This window comes from Lithobates pipiens, unplaced genomic scaffold (genome assembly GCF_037356315.1).
Source record: "Lithobates pipiens isolate NorthernLeopardFrog02 unplaced genomic scaffold, aLitPip1_a1.2 Scaffold_18, whole genome shotgun sequence".
Classification (NCBI taxonomy): domain Eukaryota; kingdom Metazoa; phylum Chordata; class Amphibia; order Anura; family Ranidae; genus Lithobates; species Lithobates pipiens.
Genome location: NW_027507758.1, coordinates 267,084,650 through 267,110,368, shown reverse-complemented (window position 1 = coordinate 267,110,368; position 25,719 = coordinate 267,084,650). Strand labels below are relative to the sequence as shown.

Below are 25,719 nucleotides of genomic sequence, written 5' to 3'. Positions count from 1 at the left end.
AAAAAAAAAAAAAAGCTCTGGGACTTCTTTCCCTGCATTTTTGTGGGTATGGAAGCCCATTGAAATGCATGGGCTGCCCTACACACAGCATGCAGCCATGCAGATGTGAACCAAGGGCTTATTGGAGGGGCAGTAAAACTACATGGTTAAGCTGTTTTTACCACCCCCAACTTCTCCCCCTCTAGCTGCAGAGGGAGCAGCTGGGGGTGTACACATGCTGTGGCTGCAGCTGGAGGTATGCTCAGGGTGAATGGGCCTGCACTGCAACTACCCCGCAACTGTGTAGACTGCACAGTTGCGGTATAGTGATGCTACATTTACGGGCTTAAAACAGGTGGTGAGGAGGCAACATAATGCCTCTTTACCACCTTTCAAATGCCTCTGAAAAGCGATCTGTATATGGATTGCTTTTCAGAGGAGCAGCAATCCTGGCTGCTATCACACACACAAGCACCACAAAAGCAGTTCTGATGGTACAAGAATGGGGGGGGGAGGTCTGGATTAAAAGTAACACACATGCATACACATACACACAGACATACACACATACAGACACATGCATACACATACAGACACATGCATATACTTACATACATACAGACACATGCACACACACACACATACAGACACAGACACATGCACACACACACATACATACATACATACATACAGGCACATACATACATACATACACGCACATACATACACGCACATACAGACATACATACACACACACACACACACATACATGCACACAGATACATATAGACACACATGCTGCACACACATACAGACACACATACATGCACACACATACAGACAGACATACACACACATACATACAGACACACATGCACATACGCATACATACAGACATACATGGACACACACACACATGCAATCATACATGCACAGACACACACACACATGCACACACACACACACAGACACACATGCACATACAGACACACATACACACACACACACATACATACAGACAGACATGCACACACACACACATATAGACACACATGCACACACATACATACAGACATGCACACACATGCACAGACACACACACATACACACATGCACACATACATACATACAGACACACATGCACACACATGCATACAGACAGACATGCACACACATACATACATACAGACATGCACACACACACATACAGACAGACATGCACACACACACACACACACACATACAGACACACATGCACACACACACATACAGACACACATGCACACATACACATACAGACACACATGCACATACATACAGACACACATGCACATACATACAGACAGACATGCACACATATACATACAGACACACATGCACATACATACAGACAGACATGCACACATATACATACAGACACACATGCACACATACAGACACACATGCACACACATACATACATACATACAGACACACATGCACACACACACACATACACATAAATAAAGCCTTTTTAAAACGAATCTAGCTTGTAGTACAGTACCTTTCCATTCCATTTCCTTATTCAGCCGGGTACTGCACTGTAGGGGGAAGCAGAGAGCACAGCACACTCCTCTGCACTTTACTTTCACTTTTGAAGCCGACGGAGCTTCTCACAGTGACGGGGATCGGCTCATTTGACAGCCCTGATCCCGCAGCACACCAGGCGGGCTGTTCAAAACCGGACCGCGGGCCGCGATTGGCCCGCGGGCCGGACTTTGGACATGCCTGCCTTAGGACAAAAAAAAAAAATATTCAATGGGCTCAACATACCCATCAGCAATTTCCTTGGGGTGTCTACTTTCCAAAATGGGGTCATTTGGGGGGGATTTGTACTGCCCTGCCATTTTAGCACCTCAAGAAATGAGATAGGCAGTCATAAATTAAAAGCTGTGTAAATTCCAGAAAATGTACTCTAGTTTGTAGACGCTATAACTTTTGCGCAAACCAAAAAATATACGCTTATTGACATTTTTTTTACTAAAGACATGTGGCTGAATAAATTTTGCCCTCAATGTATGACTAAAATTTAGTTTATTCGATTTTTCTTATAACAAAAAGAAGAAAATATCTTTTTTTTTTCAAAATTTTCGCTCTTTTTCCATTTATATCGCAAAAAATAAAAATCGCAGAGGCAATCAAATACCATCAAAAGAAAGCTCTATTTGTGGGAAGAAAAGGACGCAAATTTCGTTTGGGTGCAATATTGCATGACCGCGCAATTACCAGTTAAAGCAGCGCAGTGCGAAATTGGAAAAAGACCTCTGGTCCTTAAGGTGTTTATTGGTCCGGGGCTGAAGTGGTTAAGGACCAGAGGTCTTTTTCCAATTTCGCACTGCGCTGCTTTAACTGGTAATTGCACGGTCATGCAATATTGCACCCAAACGAAATTTGCGTCCTTTTCTTCCCACAAATAGAGCTTTCTTTTGATGGTATTTGATTGCCTCTGCGATTTTTATTTTTTGCGATATAAATGGAAAAAGAGCGAAAATTTTGAAAAAAAAAAGATATTTTCTTCTTTTTGTTATAAGAAAAATCTAATAAACTAAATTTTAGTCATACATTGAGGGCAAAATTTATTCAGCCACATGTCTTTAGTAAAAAAAATGTCAATAAGCGTATATTTTTTGGTTTGCGCAAAAGTTATAGCGTCTACAAACTAGAGTACATTTTCTGGAATTTACACAGCTTTTAATTTATGACTGCCTATCTCATTTCTTGAGGTGCTAAAATGGCAGGGCAGTACAAACCCCCCCCCCCCAAATGACCCCATTGTGGAAAGTAGACACCCCAAGGAAATTGCTGATGGGTATGTTGAGCCCATTGAATATTTATTTTTTTTGTCCTAAGGGATTGAATAATGACAAAAAAAAATAAAAAATTTACAAAAAGTTGTCACTAAATGATATATTGCTCACACATGCCATGGGCATATGTGAAATGACACCCCGTACGGGACCCCGAAATCCAAGCACCGCCTTCAGGATTTTTAAGGGCATAAATTTTTTTATTTTACTCCTCACTACCTATCACAGTTTTGAAGGCCATAAAATGCCAAGATGGCACAAAACCCCCCCAAATGACCCCATTTTGGAAAGTAGACACCCCAAGCTATTTGCTGAGGGCCATGTTGAGACCATTGAATTTTTTTTTTTGTCATAAGGGATTGAATAATGACAAAAAATAAAAAAAAATTTTTTTTTACAAAAAGTTGTCACTAAATGATATATTGCTCACACATGCCATGGTTATATGTGGAATTGCACCCCAAAATATATTCCGCTACTTCTCCCGAGTATGGGGATACCACATGTGTGGGACTTTTTGGGAGTCTAGTCGCGCACGGCACCCCGAAAACCAATCACCACCTTCAGGATTTCTAAGGGTGTAAATTTTTGATTTTACTCCTCACTACCTATCACAGTTTCGAAGGCCATAAAATGCCAAAATAGCACAAAGCCCCCCAAAATGACCCCATTTTGGAAAGTAGACACCCCAAGCTATTTACTGAGAGGCATGTTGAGTCCATGGAATATTTTATATTTTGCCACAAGTTGCGGGAATATTACAAACTTTTTTTTTTTTTGCACAAAGTTGTCACTAAATGATATATTGCTCACACATGCTATGGGCATAAGTCAAATTACACCCCAAAATAAATTCTGCTGCTTCTCCCGAGTACGGGGATACCACATGTGGGGGACTTTTTTGGAGCCTAGCCACGTACGGGCCCCCGAAAACCAAGCACTGCCTTCCGGATTTAAATATAAAATGCTACCAAAAAAACTGTTAGCGATCGCAGGGATCAGGCCTGACTCTGCGATCGCTGCAGTTATGTGTTTAGTGTTTTGTAAGTGACAGTGATCGATCGATACTGCACTTGGGTGGGCTGGGCAGAGAGGCAAAACGCAGGTGCTAGCAGGTATCTGGGCTGATCCCGCTAACAATGCGTTTTTTTGGAACCCTAAACTGCTGGGGACGCTAGTATAGATCTGATCAGATCAGATATTGATCTGTTCAGATTCTATACCACTACGGGAGGTTTATGCTTTGCGCGTGGGTGTTAGCGGTACTGGCACTAACCTAGCGCTGCCTGGGGCGACGCAGACCCTGACCCTAAAACCTAATTGATATCACCCGCCGGGTGATCAGGGGGTTAAACCTTTATTGGGTAATAAATGGTGGGTGCCCTGATGCTATAAAAAACAAACTAACCAGAGTCACCCGTAACACTTATACGGTGATCAGTGGTGAAAGGGTTAACTAGGGGCAATCAGGGGGTTCAAATTTTTATTAGGTAGTATATGGGGGTCCCTGGCGCTATATAAAAACCTGACGGGGAACCTAAATAACTAACTGGCTAACCAGCGTCACCAGTGACACTTATACTGTGATCGCTGGTGAAAGGGTTAACTAGGGGCAATTGGGTAGTATATGGGGGTACCTAGCACTATAAAAACCTGGCGGTGAACCTAAAAAAATAACTAGCTACCTAGCGACAGTAGCGACACTAATGCAGCGATCAGAAAAATGATCGCTTAGTGACACTGGCAAAAGGGGGTGAAAGGGTTAACTAGCGGCAATCAGGGGGTTAAAACCATAATTGGGTAGCATATCGGGGTACCTAGCGCTATAAAAACCTGGCGGTGAACCTAAAAAAATAACTAGCTACCTAGCGACACTAGCGACACTAATGCAGCGATCAGAAAAATGATCGCTTAGTGACACTGGCAAAAGGGGGTGAAAGGGTTAACTAGCAGCAATCAGGGGGTTAAAACCATTATTGGGTAGTATATCGGGGTACCTAGCGCTATAAAAACCTGGCGGTGAACCTAAAAAAATAACTAGCTACCTAGCGACACTAGCGACACTGATGCAGCGATCAGAAAAATGATCGCTTAGTGACACTGGCAAAAGGAGGTGAAAGGGTTAACTAGCGGCAATCAGGGGGTTAAAACCATAATTGGGTAGTATATCGGGGTACCTAGCGCTATAAAAACCTGGCGGTGAACCTAAAAAAATAACTAGCTACCTAGCGACACTAGCGACACTAATGCAGCGATCAGAAAAATGATCGCTTAGTGACACTGGCAAAAGGGGGTGAAAGGGTTAACTAGCAGCAATCAGGGGGTTAAAACCATTATTGGGTAGTATATCGGGGTACCAAGTGCTATAAAAACCTGGCGGTGAACCTAAAAAAATAACTAGCTACCTAGCGACACTAGCGACACTGATGCAGCGATCAGAAAAATGATTGCTTAGTGACACTGGCAAAAGGGGGTGAAAGGGTTAACTAGCGGCAATCAGGGGGTTAAAACCATTATTGGGTAGTATATCGGGGTACCTAGCGCTATAAAAACCTGGCGGTGAACCTAAAAAAATAACTAGCTACCTAGCGACAGTAGCGACACTAATGCAGCGATCAGAAAAACGATCGCTTAGTGACACTGGCAAAAGGGGGTGAAAGGGTTAACTAGCGGCAATCGGGGGTTAAAACCATTATTGGGTAGTATATCGGGGTACCTAGCGATATAAAAACCTGGCGGTGAACCTAAAAAAATAACTAGCTACCTAGCAACACATGCAGCGATCAGAAAAATGATCGCTTAGTGACACTGGCAAAAGGGGGTGAAAGGGTTAACTCTAGGGGCAATCAGGGGGTTAAATCTTTATTGGGGGGTGATAGGGGGCTACCCTGGACCTAACACTAACTGTCCTGACAGTTTTTACTGTCACAACGGACACTGAATGCAGTGATCAGTAAAGAAATGATCACTGCAATCAGTGACACTGTGACTGGGGGGGGGGGGGATCGGGGGGGGTTTGTGTGCCTGTGTGTACCTACATGTCAGTGTAGTGTTGGTGCACACTTACTTTGTGTCTTCTCCTCGTAGTCCGGTCAAAAAGACCGCCCCGAGGAGAATTACATCACTTCCTCCTTCCTGTGTAAACAATACACAGTGGGAGGAAGCTTCTCATTGGCCAGGAGCGATCCAGATGGGGTGGCCGAAAACCAACGGCCATCCCCTCATCACGGAACGCTCCCGGAGGGAAACGGACCGCCGTACCCAGTGGGAGGGGGTCCGATCGGACCCCCCACCCGCTGTAAGGCAGGCACGTACATGTACGTGCTTGTGCCTGCCTGTGCCATTGTGTTGACGTACATTGGCAATACGGTGGTCCTTAAAGCGGAGGTCCACCCTAAAATGGACCTCCACTCATCGGAATCCCCCCCCCCTCCGGCGCCACAATCGGCACCTTTCAGGGGGGAGGGGGGTGCAGTTACCTGGATAATCCAGGTAACTGCACCCACTTCCGGGCTAGCTCTCTGCGGAACGAGCGTAGGTTACGCCCCGTTCCGCAAGCGCCCGCCCCCTTCAGCAAGTGCCCCGCTGCCTGCTGGGAAACACACAGCTCCCCGAGGCAGCGGGGACCGTCCGGATTGCGCCGCGCGGCTCGCGCATGCGCAGTAGGGAACCGGGAAATGAAGCCGAAAGGCTCCATTTCCTGATTCCCATACCCAAGATGGCGGCGGGACCCGGCAGCCGAGCGAGCGATCGGCTTCGGGTGCCGACATCGCGGGCGCGCTGGACAGGTAAGTGTCACTATTTAAAAGTCAGCAGCTGCAGTATTTGTAGCTGCTGGCTTTTAAAAAAAAAAAAAAAAAACGCGGAGTCCCGGTGGACTCCCGCTTTAAGTGGTTAAAAAAATAAAAATAAAAATAATTGGAAAAAAATTTTTTTAACTCACCTCTACATGCCTGTTGCTAGGGGGTCCCTCGTAGTCTGCCTTCTTCATTGCCCGGGCTGATGACATCACTTCCCCTTCGCGCCGCACAGTCATCTGGGACCTGTCACGTGTCCCAGATGACTGTGCGGTGTATCACGATGCCCTGCCCCGCTTGCGCATGCACATTGGGTGCCCGGCTGTAAAGCCACAGCCAGGTGCCCACAGTAAGAATGATGGCGCCGTGAGCGGAGCGGGGAACGAGGGGGGGCTTCGTTCCTCGGCATCGCTGGACCCTGGGACAGGTAATTGTCCGATTATTAAAAGTCAGCAGCTGCAGTATTTGTAGCTGCTTACTTTTCATTTTTTTTTTTTTTTTAGGGGGCACCCTACTTTAAGCACCTAACCAGACCATAGTTCCATGCCTGCCAGAAGAGAAAGTGCCCCCTGTGGCCAGGCTGAACATTTCACAGTCCAGTCAGACTGATGCTGAAGTCTAAAGCCTCCTTACACACTATCGGAATTCCGGCCAGAAAAAGACAGATGAGAGTTTTTCATCGGAAAATGCGACCGTGTGTATGCTCCATCGGAATTTAGGTGTCCGAATTTCCGCCAGCAAAAAATTTATAGCATGTTCTCAATTTTCCCAACGGAAAAACTTTCTATCGGTAATGCCGATAGTGTGTATGCAATTCCGACAAGCCAAAAATCACGCATGCTCAGATTCAACCACGAGACAGAAGCTATTGGCTACTGAACTTCCTTTTTCTAGTCACGTCGTATGTATTGTATGTCACCGCGTTATAAACGATCGGAATTTGATGTGACCGTGTCCGTGTGTAGGCAAGACAGCTTGAGCTGAATTCCGTTGGAATTCCATTGGGAAAACCATCAGAGCTTTTTCCGACGAGAATTCTGATCGTGTGTACGCGGCATTAGTTAGATAATTGTACCCAAACCAATCTGCAGTTTAACCACTTCCCGACCGCCGCACGACGATGTACGTCGACAGAATGGCACGGGCAGGCATAAGGGCTTACATGTACGTCCTTGCCTTCCCGCGGGTCGGGGGCCCGATCGGGCCCCCGCCCGGTGCCTGCGGCGGTCGGTATTCGTTCGGGAGCGATCCGGGATGAGGGGGCGGCCATTCATTCATGGCCACCCCCTCGCGATCGCTCCCGACGAATAGAAATCCTTCGTCACATCACTTCCTCTCCTGTAATGTAAACACAGGAGAGGAAGTGATGTAATCTTTCCTCCGTGTCGGTATTTTTCGTTCCGACACCGAGGAGAGAGGATCGGTGAGTTGCACCAACACGACACTACACAGTAGAACATGCCAGGCACACTCACACCCCCCCGATCACCCCCCCAATTACCCCTGCCCCCCAGTCACAGTGACACCAATGTCATTTTTTTTTTTTTTTTGCATTGGTGTCATTTGTGACTGTAATAACTGTTAGGGCAGTTAGGGTTAGCCCCCTTTAGTTCTAATGTACCCCCCTAACCCCCCCAATAAAGGTTTAACCCCGTGACCACCCCCCGTCGCCAGTGTCACTAAGGCTGGGTTCACATTGCAGCGGTTTATGAGAACGAATGTGATTCGCACCACACTGCAGTGCAAATCACATCCGATATATATATATTACTTCACATTCTTCTCAGTCCGGTGAGCTGCGGTTATTAAGACTTTGGATATTTATATTCTATTAGTGTATGTTCGTTATGCACTTACAGTTTGTTTTATTGTTGACTGAGTGAGTGAGTAGCTCACTTAAACTCCCAGAGAACATACGCAGCCCTGCCAACACTGCAGCCAATCACGACTCTCACGCCACAAAAATCTCCTTTCCTACTGGCAGAAATCACACCGCTCGGTGAATGGCTGCTGAGCCGCCGCTGGGCGGGGATAGACGCGGAAGGGAAATGATGTGGGGAGGTTAACCAATTCATGGTCTCACTTCCGGGTTATTGTTCCGTCCCTCGTATTGACAGCGGGTAGTGCCGTTTCGCACGGTACTGTGGAGAGGTATGTTATGGTGTGTGTCCTTTGTGTCTGACCGGGGATTATTACCGCTGAGGGTTTTCATAGGGGTAAAAACCGTTCCCGTGCGTTGTGCCGTGTGTACGTCATTCTTTCAGTATGAGGCTCCGTCCTGTCTCCTGCCACAAATGGCGCTCACATAAGCAGTGGTGGCAGGTGTGCCTGTCATTACACAATGGATCTGTATTTGTCTGGCAGGCTTGATGTAGAACTCCGAGCAGATAATATACAGAGCGCCATGTATGTCAGAGGTGTCATCGGCCAAAGTACGTGCAATCCTGTTCAGCTGTACAGAATGGATGAGGACCTCACTAACTGCAGATCACCACTGACATCAGCTTTGTGTTCTTACCTCCTGAAAACAGTGTGCACAGTACAGCTCAGGCTGCCTAAGGCTACCTTCATATCAAAGAAAAAGAACCGCTGCTCCAGGTGTATAAAGATAAGGCTGATTGGAGTGGTATTCGCTGCTCGCGGGGTGGTTTTACCCTCCCTGCTAGCAGCCGAGAAAGGGTTAAAACCAACACAAAGCGCTGCTGAAGCAGTGCTTTGCCGGCAGTATAGCAGTGCTGCCCCATTGATTTCAATGTGAAGGAGCGGTGTATACGCCGCTGCTTCACCACTCCAAAGATGCTGCTAACAGGACTTTTTTTTACCGTCCTGCCAGCGCACCATTCCAGTGTGAAAGACACAGCAGTGGCTCTTTCAGCGCGCTTTTCAGACGCTATTTTTATCGCTGTAGCACCTGCAAAGCTCCCCAGTGTGAAAGGGGTCTAAGGCTACCTTCACACTAGTGATATAAGCTTGTGCAAATTGTAGCAGCAGAAATTGGGAGTCCTGGTGCAGTTGCTGGCAACGTTCACCGCGATGACAGGTCATCGGCTGGCTGCCGGCAACGTTCGCCACGATGACACAGGTCGCCACATTTTGTGTACTGCATCTAGCCTCTCAGAGCTGCAGCAGGCATCGCTGCTACAATTTGCACTGCCTAGATCACCAGTGTAAATGTAGCTTCAGTTTTATTCTTCTTGAGAGCCGGATCACACCACACAGTGCAGGAAAGGTGTGTTTTTGTGTGTGTTAACTGCACCAAGTTATTAATAGCACCCCAAATGCAGTGTGCTTGTGGTCACCAAATCACATGATACTGTAATACCATGCGATTTGATGCATTGCATTTTTAAAAGCAGCGCAAGCACTATTTACATGGCCCAGCTCAGTTTTCAGCCCATTCAGGCTAGCTTCACACTAGAATGCAGTGCGGAAAACCTGTGATCCGTGCACGTTTCCTCACACCACATTCAAAACGCACTGCAGTTGTGATCTACAGCAGGTGTCAGTGTTAAAGTAGTTCTAAAGTCTTAAAGTGTTACTAAACCCACAACAGTAAAATCAGTGTGTGTGTGTGTGTGTATATATATATATATATATATATATATATATATACTCACCGTGAACTTAAGGGGTTAATCCTATGGTGTGAAAAGACTGTTTTATCCTGTATGCACAGATCCTTCCCTCCTGCACTGTCTATCTGGGTAAGGCCAGCTAACACAGGCAGGGTAGCCAACCTGCACATGCTCAGTTGTGTATTTTATGCTGGAGAGAACAGTTACTTGTTCTCAGAGCTAGCCAGGTCACATGATATTGACATCACACATGTGTGGGCGTGTACACAGGCTATCATGTAACCGTGGTATACAGCGGTGGTCATCACCCTGTCCTCAGGGCCCACTAACAGGCCATGTTTGCAAGATAACTGAAATACATCACAGGTGATATCATTTGCTGCTCAGTGATTGCAGTATTCTATCTAGTCTGCATCTCCCCAAGGTAATACAGAAAACCTGGCCTGTTAGTGGGCCCCGAGGACAGGGTTGATGACCACTGGTGTACAGATCATCCAAAAAAGGTATAGTGGCAACATTTTAATGTAAAAAGAAGATCTATAAGTTGTGGGCACTGTGGGGCGGATGAACTATTTTTATATCACTGGGTTTGGTAACACTTTAATTTAATTAAGGGGGAAAAAACACCTGTGCTGCAGCCCCCCCCCCCCCCCCTTTTCTTTCCTGAGTCCGATCCAGTGCATGAGAGCAGTGGCTCCATCCGCTGTCTCCCTCCTTAATGGGCAGATTGATAGCAGTGGGAGCCATTGGTTCCGCTGCTGTCAATCAAATGCCGTGACATGGGAGCAGGGGGTGTGGTTGAGTCCCACTTTCTGTGTGAATGGATGCAGCAGCACTTAGAAGCGAGCATGAACGGGTGCCCCATGCAAAGCTGCTTTCCATGGGGGCACACGCCAAAGTGGAGAGGCCCAGAGCACCAGCGGGATACCCCAGAAGAAGAGGATTGGGGCTGCTCTGTGCAAAACCATTGCACAGAACAGGTGTGTATACCATGTTTGTTATGCCTGCAGTAGATCACATGGTACAACTGTACTGTGTGATCTGGTTGCAGTGCATTTCAAAAAGTAGTGTATGCACTGCTTTTGGTGTGATGCAGTGCAGTTTGAGCCCATTCAAAATGGATGGGCTCAAATCACACTGCACTGAATCACATTTGATTCCAAGCCTCAAATAAATGGGCTGTCAAAACGTACTCCACGGCAATGCACAGGTTCAAGCCTACACGTCCTGGTGTGAACCAGCCCTGAACACGGAGCTTACCCGACCTATCTTAGGTCTATGTGCAGGTGGATGAAAGTGGACATGCGTCTATTTATGTTCTCTGCACACCGATCTCTCACAAACACGTCTGCTTACATCAACCTTTCCAAAGAATAACACTGAGCATCCATTCAGATCCACTTGAAAAAACGACAGGCGGATGTGGTTTGACTTATGTCAAACTTATGTTAAAGGGCCTTAAGTGCTCTCCCACCAGGCCACACTATAAAACGTGTGCTGGTTTATGATGTGTGGGGGCAGTGCAAAGTGTTGTTCTAAGGCATAGCACTGTTTATTTACCTTTACCTTATTGGAGTTTCTTTAATTGACACTTCAGTCAAGTCTATGTGTTGTATTGCGCTAATGCAAACGCATCACGTTTTATTGATATTGCACCTCAACCCAGCGCCATGGCGTGAAAAGGGCACATAGAACACAATTGCATTGAGCCTTTGTTCATTTATGCAGATCAGTGCGGCTCAGTCAAGTGTGAATGAGCTCTAACGTTCCATGCTGTGATTTGTGATATTAGGACAATTATTTGAAGAAAGATTTCAGGCAGTGTTTTTAAAAATATTTTTAAAGGTAATGTAACTGTATTAAGGATTTACCTTTAACCACTTCAGCCCCAGAAGGTTTTACATCCTTCCTGACCAGGCCTTCCTGATACGGCACTGCGTTGCTTTAACTGAGAATTACGCAGTCGTGCGATGCTGTACCCAAATAAAATTTATGTCCTATTTTACTCTATTAGAGCTGTCTTTTGCTGGTATGTGATCACCTCTGTGGTTTTTATTTTTTGCACTATAAACAAAAAAGACAGACAATTTTGAAAAAAAAAATATATTCTTTACTTTCTGCTATAAAATATATCTAATAAAAATTCTTCATAAATTTAGGCCAGTATATTTTGCGCTACTTAGTTTGGTTAAAAAAAAAATCCCAATAAGCATATATTAATTGGTTTGCACAAAAGTTATAGCTCCTACAAACTTTTTGATATATAGTGGATAATTAAATTTATTTTGTATACTAGTAATGGCAGTGATCAGTGACTTACAGCAGGACTGCAATATTGTGGAGGACAGTCTGACACTAACTGACACTTTGTGGCAACCAGTGACGCTAATACAGTGATCAATGCTAAAAATATGCACTCACTGTACTAATACCACTGGCTGGGAAGGGTTTAACATCTGGAGTGATCAAAGGGTTAACTGTGTGCCTAGCCAGTGTTTTTGTGTTTACTTTCAGGTGCTTTTACTAAGAGATGTGCTGGATTAATCCAGCACATCCCCACTGACAGTACAGCGCTGTGCATTGCTTGCCTATGTAGAACTCCAGCCAGATTGTCTCATTGCCAATCAGCCAGTGCCAGCAGACATCCATTGGCTGGCATCCACTGATCGGCATCTGCTGTGACTAATCACAGCAGAAGCGGCATGCTTGCGTGCGTCCCCACCCTGAGTGCAGAATCGCATATATATATGTATATATGTGTGTGTGTGTGTATGTATGTGTGTGTGTGTGTGTGTGTAATATATATGTGTGTGTATATGTGTGTATATGTGTGTGATTCTGCACAGAACGGTCAGCAAGCACTTATAGTGTATCTCTTTTTATCTGTGTTTTACGTCAGAAAAACAACTAATCAATTAGTTGTCGATTAATCTATTATGAAGATAGTTGTCAACTATTTTCATAATCGATTAATCGGCCTGCATACAGAATGCATTATTTGTTTATGTATCAGGTATTACAGTGCAGCACACATACAGCTCAGTACACTGTCCATGCACGTCAGAAGACAGTGCAGTACACAGTCCATGCATATCAGTAAGTGTCTGAGAACTTGTGAATGTGTGAGGAGCAATGCCTCATGGGACGTAGTCCTCGGCAAGAAGTGAGTGGTTCTAAAGTCAGAAGTGTTTTTTTTTTTTTTTTTTTTTACCTTGCTATAGGGGCACTCTATACTATACTTTACAGATTGCCATTGGGGCACTCTGAAGGAAGTAGCCTTGGTGGGGGATCCCAGAAGAGGAGAATCAGGGCTACTCTGTGCAAAACCATTACACAGAGCAGGTAAGTATAACATGTTTGTTGTTTAAAAATAAAATTACTTTGAAGGCTGTGCAGGGAAGATCAGCATCTGAACCCAGAGAAGGTGGAAGATGATAGACTGGAGGTGATATAAGGCATTACAATTATGTTTAGGTTACATTCACATCTGAGCGTTTTCAGCTCATAAAATGCCTGAAAAAACACCGGAAAAACGCCCAACAAGCAAAATCCTATTCCTTTCAATGGCACCTGTTCACATCTGAGAGTTTTGTCACCTAAAGCAAAACGCCTGAAAAACACCTTGAAGTGGTGTTACACAGAAAAAAATAAAAATGCATCAAAATTCCTAAAAAAAATTTTTTTTTAAAAATGTAGAATTTTTTTTTTAACTCGCCTCTATATGCCTGTTGCTGGGGGGGTCCCTCGTAGTCTGCCTCCTTCAGTGCCTGGGCTCCTGATGTCACTTCCCCTCGGTGCAGGAAGGGCTCAGCTCTGCCACCTCCTTCCTGTCAGTCATCTGGGACAAGTGACTGCGTGGCCAAGCACGGCGCGCGGCGACGCTCGTGCATGCTCAGTGGGTGCCCACAGTGCCGGCACCACCGAGCAGAGGGGGGAACGAGCGGGGCTTCATTCCCCTGCATTGCTGGACCCTGGGACAGGTAAGTGTCCGATTATTAAAAGTCAGCAGCTGCAGTATTTGTAGCTGCTTTTAAAGGGGAACTCCTCTTTAAGCTCAAAAGAGAACATGAGCTTCTTTGGGGCACATTACATGTGTTTTTCAGTTTTTTACATTGGTGACCTGTACAAAATCGTGGTTAAAACGTGTGACTTTGAAATGCTCAGGTGTGAACGCAGCCTTAAAGTAAACTTTTATCAGTATTGTGCATTATATTTAAAATGATTATATCCATAAAAAAAAATATTAAAAAAATAAGTCTCCGTTTTTAGTACTACTTTAACCACTTCGCGCCCAGGCCATTTCTGACATTTCTCTCCTACATGAAAAATTCCTAATTTTTTTTTGCTAGAAAATTACATAGAACCCCAAAACATTATATATGTTTTTTTTAGCAAAGACCCTAGAGAATACAATGGCGGTCGTTGCAACTTTTTATCTCGCACGGTATTTGCGTAGCAATTTTTCGAACACGGTTTTTCAGAAAAAAAACAGTTTCATGCTAAAAAAAAAACAGTAAAGTTAGCCCGATTTTTTTTTTTTTTTTTTTTTTGCATAATGTGAAAGAGGAGGATACGCCGAGTAAATAGATACCCAACATGTCACGCTTCAAAATTGCACGCGCTCGTGGAATGGCGCCAAACTTTGATATTTAAAAATCCCCATAGGCGACGTTTTACATTTTTTTACTGGTTACATGTTTTGGGGTACAGAGGAGGTCTAGAGCTAGAATTATTGCTCTCGCTCTAACGTTCGCGGCAATACCTCACGTGTGGTTTGAACACCGTTTTCATATGTGGGTGGGACTTACGTATGCGTTCGCTTCTGTGTGCGAGCTCACGGGGACAGGGGCGCTTTACTTTTTTATTTATTTTTTAGTTTGACACTTAAAAAAAAAAAATTGATGACTTTTATTCCTATTACAAGGAATGTAAACATCCCTTGTAATAGGAATATGGCACCATCGGACATATTTACAGTGAGATATCGGGTCAAAAATCGGCGCCGTTATTTTGAATACTGAGGCCGGGCGTGACATCGTTACATCGCGCCCGGCCTCCGAATGATCATAGAGACTCCGGGGACAATCTGGTCCGTCGGAAATCTCTATGGTAACTGGCGGGGACCGGCGGATCCTGTCACCGACTCATCGATGGAAGCGGTGAGTCAGTACAAGCACCGGAGGGCGGTGGGAGGGGGGCGTCCCATCCCGCCGCCCGTAAGAACGATCAAGTGGCGGAACAGCCGCTATGATCGTTCTTAAGCCTCATACACACGATAGGACTTTGTACAAACTTTCCCTTGGATTTTTGTACAAAGGGCGTCGGCCCTGAACTTGTATTGCATACACACAGCAGGACTTTTTCAGCCAACTTTCACAAAATCACGTGGTTTTTCTGCTCTTTACCGCCACCTTTGGTCAACTTCTGTAATGTTGTCTGATCTTTTGCATTGGTTCTGAGCATGCCTGTTTGTACTTTGTACAAAAGTCCTATGGTTTTCTGTACACACGATCAGACTTTGCTCCATCGGACTTTTGTTGCCAAAAAGTTTGTCCGTTCGCACAGCCAACAAAAGTCAGATGAAAACCAAAAAAGTTTGTCTGATGGAGCGTACACACGGTCGGACGTTGCTCCAAAACAGCTAATTTGCATGTTTGTTGTCAAAAAGTCTGATCGTGTGTATGGGCCTTTATGGTGCAGGGAATCGCCGGCTGAAAACGCCGGTATCTGAATGATGTCTGTGGCCTCAGGCATCATTCAGATATAACCACCGAAAGCCCATGACGTCAATAGACGTAGTATGGGCGCCAAGTGGTTAATATAAAAGATTTACATCTCCCTTCCACCCTTCATATAACTGTCTGACTCCTAGTTAAAATGCCCATATATCCTGCTTTTGGGTGTATTTATTATTACACATGATTACTTTCACTGTTTCTCAGTATAAATTAACCCCTTTTAGTAGCGCTTATCTGCTCTTTTTGTACTATAAAGGGCTAATTTTAGTTTTTTTAACCCCATGATGACAGGTGATGCATTAAAAAGCATGCTGCTGCTACTAAACTTCTTAGGCCTGGTTCACACCTATGCGTTTTTTTTGCAGAAACGCACTACAGTTCATTTAACATGGTTTCCTATGGGACACATTCACATGTATATATTTGGAAAATCGCTCATGCAAAATGCAGTGTAGAAACGGATCAAAAGCAAACTGCATAGGTGTAAACCAGCCACATGTATCGATTTTCAGATGGGAATATTCATACGAAAAATCTTTGTACATTCACTGAATGAAAGAATGTCGTTTCCTGCCGGGAGGGCGTCCCTGGACATCCTCCTATTTACTTCCCCTCTGCGTGGTCCTGAGAGCGCACATCGGGGAAGTTCTGTGCTGCCCGTGTCCCTCGGACACAGCCAGTCACAGATCGCTTTAAACGGCCAATCACATTGGCCGTTTACAGCACAATCGGCGTGTCCAATGAGAGAGGATCTCATATGAGATCCTCTCTCAGCGCCGTTCTCCCTCCTCACAGAGACAGCGTGTGAGGAGGGAGAGATGAATGGTTGCAGCGGCCGTAAGTAAAAAAAAAAAAAAGTAAAATAAAGTGCCATCTGTCATCAGTGTCATCTGTGTCCCGTATCAGTGCCATCTGTCATCAGTGCCACGTGTCATTGTCCTGGTGCTCCAGGGCCTTCAAAAGTGTAATAGGTAGTCAACAATTTAGATGTGTAATTTATGCTCCTAGAACACGGGATGGCGCTCCCTGCATGTCGGGCCTCTCTAAATGGCCAGGCTGTGGAAAAGTCCCACACATGTGGTATCTTAATACTCAGGAGTAGCAGAATTTATTTTGGGGTGTCATTTGTGGTATACACATACCATGTGAGAGAACCTATTATAATGACAATTTTGTGGAAAAAAAATAAAAAAAATCTTAATTTTCCAAAGAATTGTGGGGAAAAAATGACATCAAAAACCTCACCATGACTCTTACTAAATACCTTGGAATGTCTACTTTCAAAAAAGGGGTCATTTGGAGGGTATTTGTACTTTCCTGACTTGTTCGGGTCGCAAGAAGTGAGATAGGCCACCAGTACATCAGATATGATACATTTTGTATGATTCGCACCACAGCTTGTAGACTCTCTAACTTTCACAAAGACCAAATAATATCCACTAATTTGGGTTATTTTTACCAAAGATATGTAGCAGTATAAATTGTGGCCAAAATTTATGAATTTTTTTTTATAATTTGCATAATTTTATCACAGAAACAAAGAAAAATGCGTTTTTTTTTTTTTCAACATTTTCGGTCTTTTTTCATTTATAGTGCAAAAAATTAAAAACCCCAGAGGTGATCAAATACTGGTGATATTTACCATATTCAACCTTCTAATAGTATATCCAGTATATCTCTTCTGTCTGTCTGTTATTCTCATCGTGGATTAGAGTTTTGCTCTCTAAACATATAGTTTGTTATTATGGTTAGAGCCCTGACTTAAACCCAATTGAGCGTTTCCGGAGAGACCTAAAAATGGCTGTCCACCAAAGTTTACCATCCAACCTGACAACTGGAGAGGATCTGCAAGGAGGAATGGCAGAGGATCCCCAAATCCAGGTGTGAAAAACTTGTTGCATCTTTCCCAAAAAGACTCATGGCTGTATTGGATCAAAAGTGTGCTTCTACTAAATACTGAGCAAAGGGTCTGAATACTTAGGACCATGTGATTTTTTTCATTTTTTTTTTTTTTTTTTTTTTATAAATAAGCAAAAAATTTCAACAATTCTGTGTTTTTCTGTCAATATAACAGAGTGAAAAATTTAAGGGGGTCTGAATACTTTCCGTCCCCACTGTATATCACTGCATATAGATATTTAAGAATAAATTGCTTTTTTTTTTTTTTTTTACTTTACATATTAACTGAATTATACGCCACACTTTTTAATGTTATTATTCGATTAATTGAAACAATCGGCAAATTAATAGATAATGAAAATAATCATTAGATGCAGCCCTACTTTGTTTACATTCATTCAAAAAAAGTAGAACTGTTTCTTTTTTTTTTTTTTTTTTTTATTAGTAGGGGGATAGTCTTTTCTACCAAAAACTCCTTCCTTTTTATTCTGTGTATGCTGCCGGCGGCACAGTCGCTGTACAGTGTACACAAACCTGGCATCTGGAAGATGCAGAAAATTAGAGCCAGGTTCCAGGACATTGTAAGGACATGTGTGCTGAAGAGATGTCAGACTCAGAAGAAGCTGGAGTGATAAGGACAGTGACGTCACATCGATGGAGGAGGGCACATTGAAAGGTAAGTCTGCCCTAATGTTCACATATGTTGTCAATAACTTGCACAGTGTGGCAAGAGCTAGTCTATCCCACTAGCAGCAAATTTTGCCTTAAATTGCAGGCACCAGATGTTTGCACACAACATATGATTAGATTATGGCACCATGGGCCACTGAGCCCCAGTACACAGTAAACAACCAGCTTCTGGTTCAGTTGCTCTGATGCTACCCCCTCCCACCCCAAGTTCTTTGATGGCAAAACCTTGTAAAAGGCAGATCTGTTATACAGAAATATGATACATTGGACAAGAAAGACACGAAGGCTGATTTACTAATGACGTTGGGAATGTTCAGACAATTGCGCAAATATTCAGTTTAGTTAGCCAATCACGTGCACATGAAATGAGTAAACTGAAATTTGCTTTAAAGTGGAGGTTCACACAAAAATGGAACCTCCACTTTTCGGAACCCTCCCCCCCCTCCGGTGTCACATTTGACACCTTTCGGGGGAGGGGGGTGTAGATACCTGTCTAAGACAGGCATTTGTACCCACTTCCGGGCATAGACTCCCGTGGGAGTCTATGCCTCTTCCTGTCCTGCCATGCTTTCTGCTGCAACACACACGGGTCCGAGAGACGGCGCGGACCATTCTCATTGCGCTGCGCGACTCGCACATGCGCAGTAGGGAAACCTGGAAGTGAAGCCGCAATGCTTCACTTCCTGATTCCCTTACCGAGAATGGCGCCGGCAGCAGCCGAGAGCCGAACGTTCGCTCGGCTTCGGCTGCCGACATCGCACAACTCCAGGACAGGTAAGTGTCCATTTATTAAATGTCAGCAGCTGCAGTATTTGTAGTTGCTGGCTTTTAATGTATATATTTTTTAGGTGGTGTAAAAAAGTGGTTGTAAAGACTGAAGGTTGTAATAGCCGCTCCCCCCCACAGCTCCTCCTAGTACTCGCCTGAGTCCGCTCTCGATTCAGCAGTGGGCACGAGAGCTTCGTCTCGCTCGCTTGCTCTCTCATTGGCTCCAACTTCTGTCAATCACAGACAATAAGGAGAGCACAGGGTTGGGGCCCAGCCATGGCTCTGTGTCTTATGAACGCATATAATGGGGCTCAGAAGCAAGCACACACCAGTGCCCCCATAGCAATTGGCTTGCTATTGGAGGGACCGGTCAAGGGGAGGGGGGGAACCAGGAGCGCAGGCGGGGGACCCAAGAGGAAGAGGATTGGGCTGCTCTGTGCAAAAGCACTATGAAAACCACTATAAAATAACCACTCTGACTTAAAGTGGTTCTAAAGGCTCAAGGTTTTTTATCTTAATGCATTCTATGCATGCAAGTAAAAAACCTTCTCTGTTTAGCAGCAGCCCCCCAATATTTACCTGAGCTCCCACTAGATGCAGTGAGCCTCGGCTCTCTTGGGTCTTTCCCTCATTGGCTGAGAGAGCAGCAGCTGCTGCTGTCAGTCAGCTAGTGAGCCAATGAGGAGAGGGAGGGGGTGGGGCTCTGTGTGTGAATGGACACACGGAGCCTCGGCTCGTAACCTAACCTGCTCAGGTGTCCTCATAGCATGCTGCTAGCTCTAAGGGCAGGAGGGAGGGGCAAGAAGCGCCGGCGAGGGACAAATGGATCTGGGCTGCTCTGTGCAAAACCATTACATAGAGCAGGTAAGTATATGTTGTGTTTTTTTTTGTTTGTTTTTTTATTCTGCCTTTTAATATCGCTTTAGTAATAATAGAGGAACTTGGACTAACATGCTATACATACATTTTAGGAATAAAGTGATATTGGGAAATGAAGCTATATATCTTTTTTTTTTTTTTTTATGAATGACTTCATATTCAAGCTTTTTTTTAGCCTGAGATCGCTTTTAGCTCCAAAGAGATAGCCTCTCAATTATAGACTATGGCAAAAAGCCATGCGTGCATTGCAACCTGACCATCCAGCTCACATAGTAACCTGACACGCCAACCTGCCCAGAGTCTGATGTGAATTTGGAAAAAGGTGATGTGCTGATTCAAAGTGGCATATGTGGTTGATGGAGAGGATGAGGCGTACCATACCAGTTGCAGGTCTGTGATTCAAATTTTGTAGACAGAAGGTTTGTAAAATTGCCAGATAACAAGTAATTTCATAGAGGAAATTTGATTTAAACACTATAGTAATATTTTGAAGTATGTGCTTGCTAAAAAGGTTACTGTCAGGGGACTTCTGGAATGATCTATTTATATTATTCTGATATATCAGGCAAATTTTTCATGTTTGCAATACAGTAAACAACCGATTTATGTAGTAAACTGCTCTATAATTTTAGATGCAATGATTTACCTTCCTAATATAACATTGTTGACATATTATCTTTTTAAATCTTTAACAGGATGGCTGGTTGTGGTGAAGTTAGCCACACTGCAAATATGTTGCCCACAAATAAGAAGCTAGGAGAAGCTTGTTCCAATGGTGCCCCAAGCCTTGCAGTTCCAGAATGTGCTATCTGCCTCCAAACCTGCGTTCACCCAGTCAGTCTTCCCTGCAAGCACATATTTTGCTATCTGTGTGTGAAAGGTGCCTCATGGCTTGGAAGACGATGTGCACTGTGCAGGCAAGAGATCCCAGAGGACTTCCTGGATAAGCCAACGTTGCTTTCTCCCGAAGAGCTAAAGTCTGCCAGCCGAGGGAATGGGGAGTATGCTTGGTACTATGAGGGAAGAAATGGTTGGTGGCAATATGATGAGAGGACGAGCAGAGAGCTGGAAGATGCCTTCACAAAAGGCAAAAAGAACACTGAGATGCTGATAGCTGGTTTTCTTTATGTAGCCGATTTTGAGAACATGGTACAATACCGGCGAAATGAGCATGGACGCCGTAGAAAGATGAAACGGGATATTGTGGACATACCAAAAAAAGGTGTTGCTGGGCTACGACTAGACTGTGATGCAGCAAATGTAAATCCTGCAAGAGAAAGCTCAGCTGATGGTGCCGATAACATTGCAACATCAGGCCAGCCTACTGCTCTTTTACCTGCTAGACCTCATACAGCCCTTGGCAGTCAGACTGCAAATCCAACCCTTGCAAACTCGCAAACTGACGGCAGTTCACTTGACAGTGCATTCTCCCAACTTCAGATCGGAGATCACGATGTGGGGAGAAATAACATAGGGGAAGGTGAAGAAGGACTTCCACAGCTTGGAGGCAGAGTATCACCTCCTGATACCACTGTAGATGAACCTGAATCGGATGACAGCAGCGATCAAGGGATTCTCTCACTTCAGCAGAACCCATTTGTTGTTCAGCAGAGACACGTCATTATAGGCGCTACACAGCAAGCACCAGATCATGCAGCAGCTAATGGTGCACAGAGTGCCAGTGTGAGGTCTAGGAGACCTGATGGACAGTGCACAGTTACTGAGGTTTAAGTAAGTGAGGTTTCTGTGCTTTTAACAAGCCATGCAAGATGTTACTGATTTTAGAATTGAGCTCAGACCTAGACAGCTGGTTATTTGAATAAAATGTACTGACCCCCTAACATGAAGTATATCTTGAGTTGTTTTATTTTTAAGCTGGAAGGTCTATTTATTAGTAGATGAGTGAAGAGACTGAGTTGGCATAATTGAAGTGCTGAACTGGCCTATACCTATGTTTTTATATGTTTATAGTGCTGCTAATCCAGAAGGTATTGTTGATCGTCAAATTACTGTCTGATGGTTACAGCACTTTAAATTGGTCTTTTAAAAGTAGAATAAACAACAAAAGTGTAATTTGCTTATAGTACTGTTTTGCACCACTGTCATAATTAAACTAATCTAAGAAAGATAGAGCTGGACCAGTCAAACTTCGATAACCAGTATTCTTACAAAAATGCAGCTCCCCCTTCAAAGTGGGTTAATGGAACAAAGGGGCTGTGATACTCTCATCAAGAGTGCCTAACTTTGCCCACCCTTTTTCACCCAGTTCCACCACTCATAGAAGACATACTACAGCTTCCATGAATTAAATGTGATCTGTGAACAGAGAAGAGGCATATGATTGAAAGGTCTGTCCCCTCCATTTATGGATCCTGTTTCACCCAAAGCTGTAGCACCCAAAGTTGTAGTACAGTTTCTATGAGGAGGAGCTGGACAGAAAGGACATGGATTGTCAGGCAATCTTGACAGCCTGGGACATACCCCTCCCACTACACTAGAATATTTCAGGGGTGGGGGTTGTGGTAATGGACAGAGAAGGACTTCACCTAACAAAAGAGGGATCAGCACAAGGGACACTGTAAGTTAAGTCCCATGCACTTTTTTTTTTTTTTTTTGGAAGCACTTAAGAATTTAATACTTTGTCACAGACCTCGAGAGAAAACAAACTCCACTTGTTTCGTTTAGGTCAGTAACTTAAAGTGTTAAAGTCAGAGACAGACAGCTGCCATTTACACAGGGAGCTCAGCAGTGGCTCTTGAGTTATATCAAAAGTTTCCTCCAACTATTGGCATACATTCAAATACAGATTATCTGTCCTTAAGATTTAAATTTAAGCTAATTTGGAAGACCTATTACATGAAATTTAATTCTCTTGCACTTTTCTCAGTAAATGGAATGGGTTTAATGTCTTGCAGAGATTATGAATTTGAAGGGACTGTGTCCCAAAGCAACACACCTTGTGATGAGCCTTTGTCAGAAGGAAGCATTTAAAAATGTATGTATCCTTTACTGACACTAAACCTGTTTACTAAATCACTGTCCTGCAACAAGTGCTCTTGTGTCCAACCTGTGGCCTGAGAAATCCATCCAGTGGGAGTGATTTGTAAAGCTATAGCAGGGATCTCTACTAGCCTCATGTAACATGTCTCCAGTCTCTTGCTGTTTTCTTCAGCATATCTCTTAATTAAAGAGGAAGTCCATGCAAAAACTAAAATCCCTGCATATATAGACACCAAGGATCTAACCCTAACCTCTCTATCCCAGTAAAAAAAAAAAAAAAAATTATACAAACCTTTTTGGAAGTTGTTCTGACCGGATACCACGCTGAGCTGTCAACCGTGGCTTCACTGTAGAGGCAGGTGCAGAGGAGACAGACAACAACGGAAGCCCCATAGTAACTCTATGGGTGACGTCACTTCCCATTCATTTCACAGCTGTTGAGGGCCGTGTCCTCTTTAGAGCTTCTGCTGCCGGAGATCGGGTCAAAGCAGGTGATATCGGCTTTCAAAAAGGTATGTATACAAATTTTTTCTGTTACAGGGTTAGAAAGAGGTTAGTGTTAGATCTGTGGTGGCAATAGATGTAGGGCATTTATGTCCCCCCCCCCCCCCCATCTCTGACCATCATTTACTCTAGGGTGGCCGCAGTCTAACAGTCTTTTGTAGCATTTAATTAATGAAACATAAAGTGTGGCCCTCGGGTCATGTCAAGCGCCACTGTTGAGGCCCCCTGTACCTTGTAAGATGACCACCACTACTAGGGTGTGGCATGGGAGTTTGTAAATTGCTGTTTCCATCAGAACGCAAGTGTTTTGCTTTGCTTTGAGAGAGAGTCCTTTTAAGCATTCTACTCAGTACTGAAGACGCAGAATAAAACTGCATCATGGGGAATATATATGTACAATCATTATTAACTTGAAGAGATAGGGACACCTTTTTATGTATATCATGGCTGCAATGGAAAAGGACTTTGCTATAATCACAATTTCAACACGCTTCTGGAGAAGCACAGGAAAGCAGACATTTTGAAGTGTGTACCACACCTAATACATACCTGTGTGTCAATAGAGGGCTGTCTGTTCTGAAAGCATGGATTATAAGATCCAAAGCATTCATAAATCTGCAGAATGGGTGTTTTTTCTTTACATGATTTCACCAGCCGTTGACTATAAAATGCATCCTGAGTCCAGATTTCGTCATTAATTTTAGAATTGCAGTGCCTGGGTATTTACTACACCGTACTGCAGTAATCAAAGTATGGTCATTAAAGAACGAAAAGGTAGCAAGCACTAGATCACTCCAGTGAGTTTTGAATGCAGTAAAATGCCAAGTCTCCCACAGACTCTGTTGGGCTGTCGTCTCGTGTTTTTTTTTATGTTTCACGACAATTGGCAAGATCATCACACATCATCCCTAGCTATTTTTTTTGCCTTTGAAAAAATGCCACCCAAAACTATGTTCAAGATGCATTCTAATTTTCTTTTTTTTTTTTTTTTATTCATCCATATATTTTGGGCTATTATGACATCCCATTGATGTAAGTGGTCATTTCAGTTGGGTGACATTAACCACCACAGGGCCTGTTCAGCACCTCATGCTTTTTTTAGTCTCCTCTTACACTGTCTTTACTTGTCTTTTGTGTGTATGTGTGCGTGTGTGTGTTTTAGCTTTGTAATTTGCTTCTCCTGGTTCTTTCTGAAGAACGATTACGTTCTTCACGCAAATTCCTCTCACTCAGTTCAAGCCATCAATTGGATGTAACAGGCTGTCATTCCATTTAAATATGCTACAAATAAATGCTAAATTCATATGAATTAAATAAAAGTTGTCTACAACTATTGTTGTAGGTGTTCACTTTGGCACTGTGTAGCTTGGCATGTTTTCCAATTCGTTGTGACGCTGTATCTAAACTAAAATCTTCATTGATGAGAGATCCACCAGCTAAAAGCTCTTCTTTGAAGTCCAGACCTTCATCCTTTAACTCTGCATGAGTTTGACTGCAAGAAAGACAAACCATATTTCAAAGCCCAGGAGCTGAGTAAGTGTTATTTAATGACATGTATTTGTAAGTTTGAAGTAATGTGGTCTAATACGCAAATGGCTTCCATTTTAGATCAACCTTCCAGCAGCATATGTATAAAAAGCTAATATTGTTTTGTTGACAATTTTTACACCCTTTCTTCTTCTTAGACTTTTGCTGTCTAGTCTGTATTTAGAATATTTTCCTTCAAGTCATCTTGTTTTTTTGTTACAAGATTTGTAATTTAATAAAGATTACATTTTATCAGCATGTTTTTGACTTCTGCAATCCAGTTACTGTGGTGTGTGTGTGTGTGTTGTTTTTTTAATTTGGCATTTTAAGCTGGCCACACTGTTAGGTTTGAGGAAAAGATGATCCGTACTCCGATGATTTCTCTTAAAAAATGTAGTATTTATTAACAAGCCACAGTGACCAAACGCAAACAAGAAAGGTTGACGTATTTCAGCCTATAAGGCCGTAGCCATAACCCACACTGTTAGGAAAAAAAACAAAAACAAAAAACTCTGCG

General features: G+C 43.7%; 1 protein-coding gene across 3 annotated transcripts; it reads left to right on the top strand.

Moving 5' to 3' along the window:
• The first annotated feature begins 8,665 nt into the window (after positions 1-8,665).
• RNF146 (ring finger protein 146) lies at positions 8,666-25,460 on the top strand. 3 transcript variants are annotated; one of them, XM_077486935.1, is made up of 2 exons: positions 8,666-8,773; positions 20,867-25,460. In XM_077486935.1, the coding sequence occupies exon 2, from the start codon at positions 20,868-20,870 to the stop codon at positions 21,900-21,902; it is 1,035 nt and encodes a 344-aa protein (XP_077343061.1). In that variant the 5' UTR covers positions 8,666-8,773; position 20,867; the 3' UTR covers positions 21,903-25,460. The 3 variants fall into 3 exon arrangements, with proteins under 3 accessions (XP_077343061.1, XP_077343060.1, XP_077343062.1); XM_077486934.1 differs by having other exon boundaries at positions 8,685-8,783; XM_077486936.1 differs by lacking the exon at positions 8,666-8,773 and adding an exon at positions 17,796-17,816.
• The last annotated feature ends 259 nt before the right edge of the window (positions 25,461-25,719 follow it).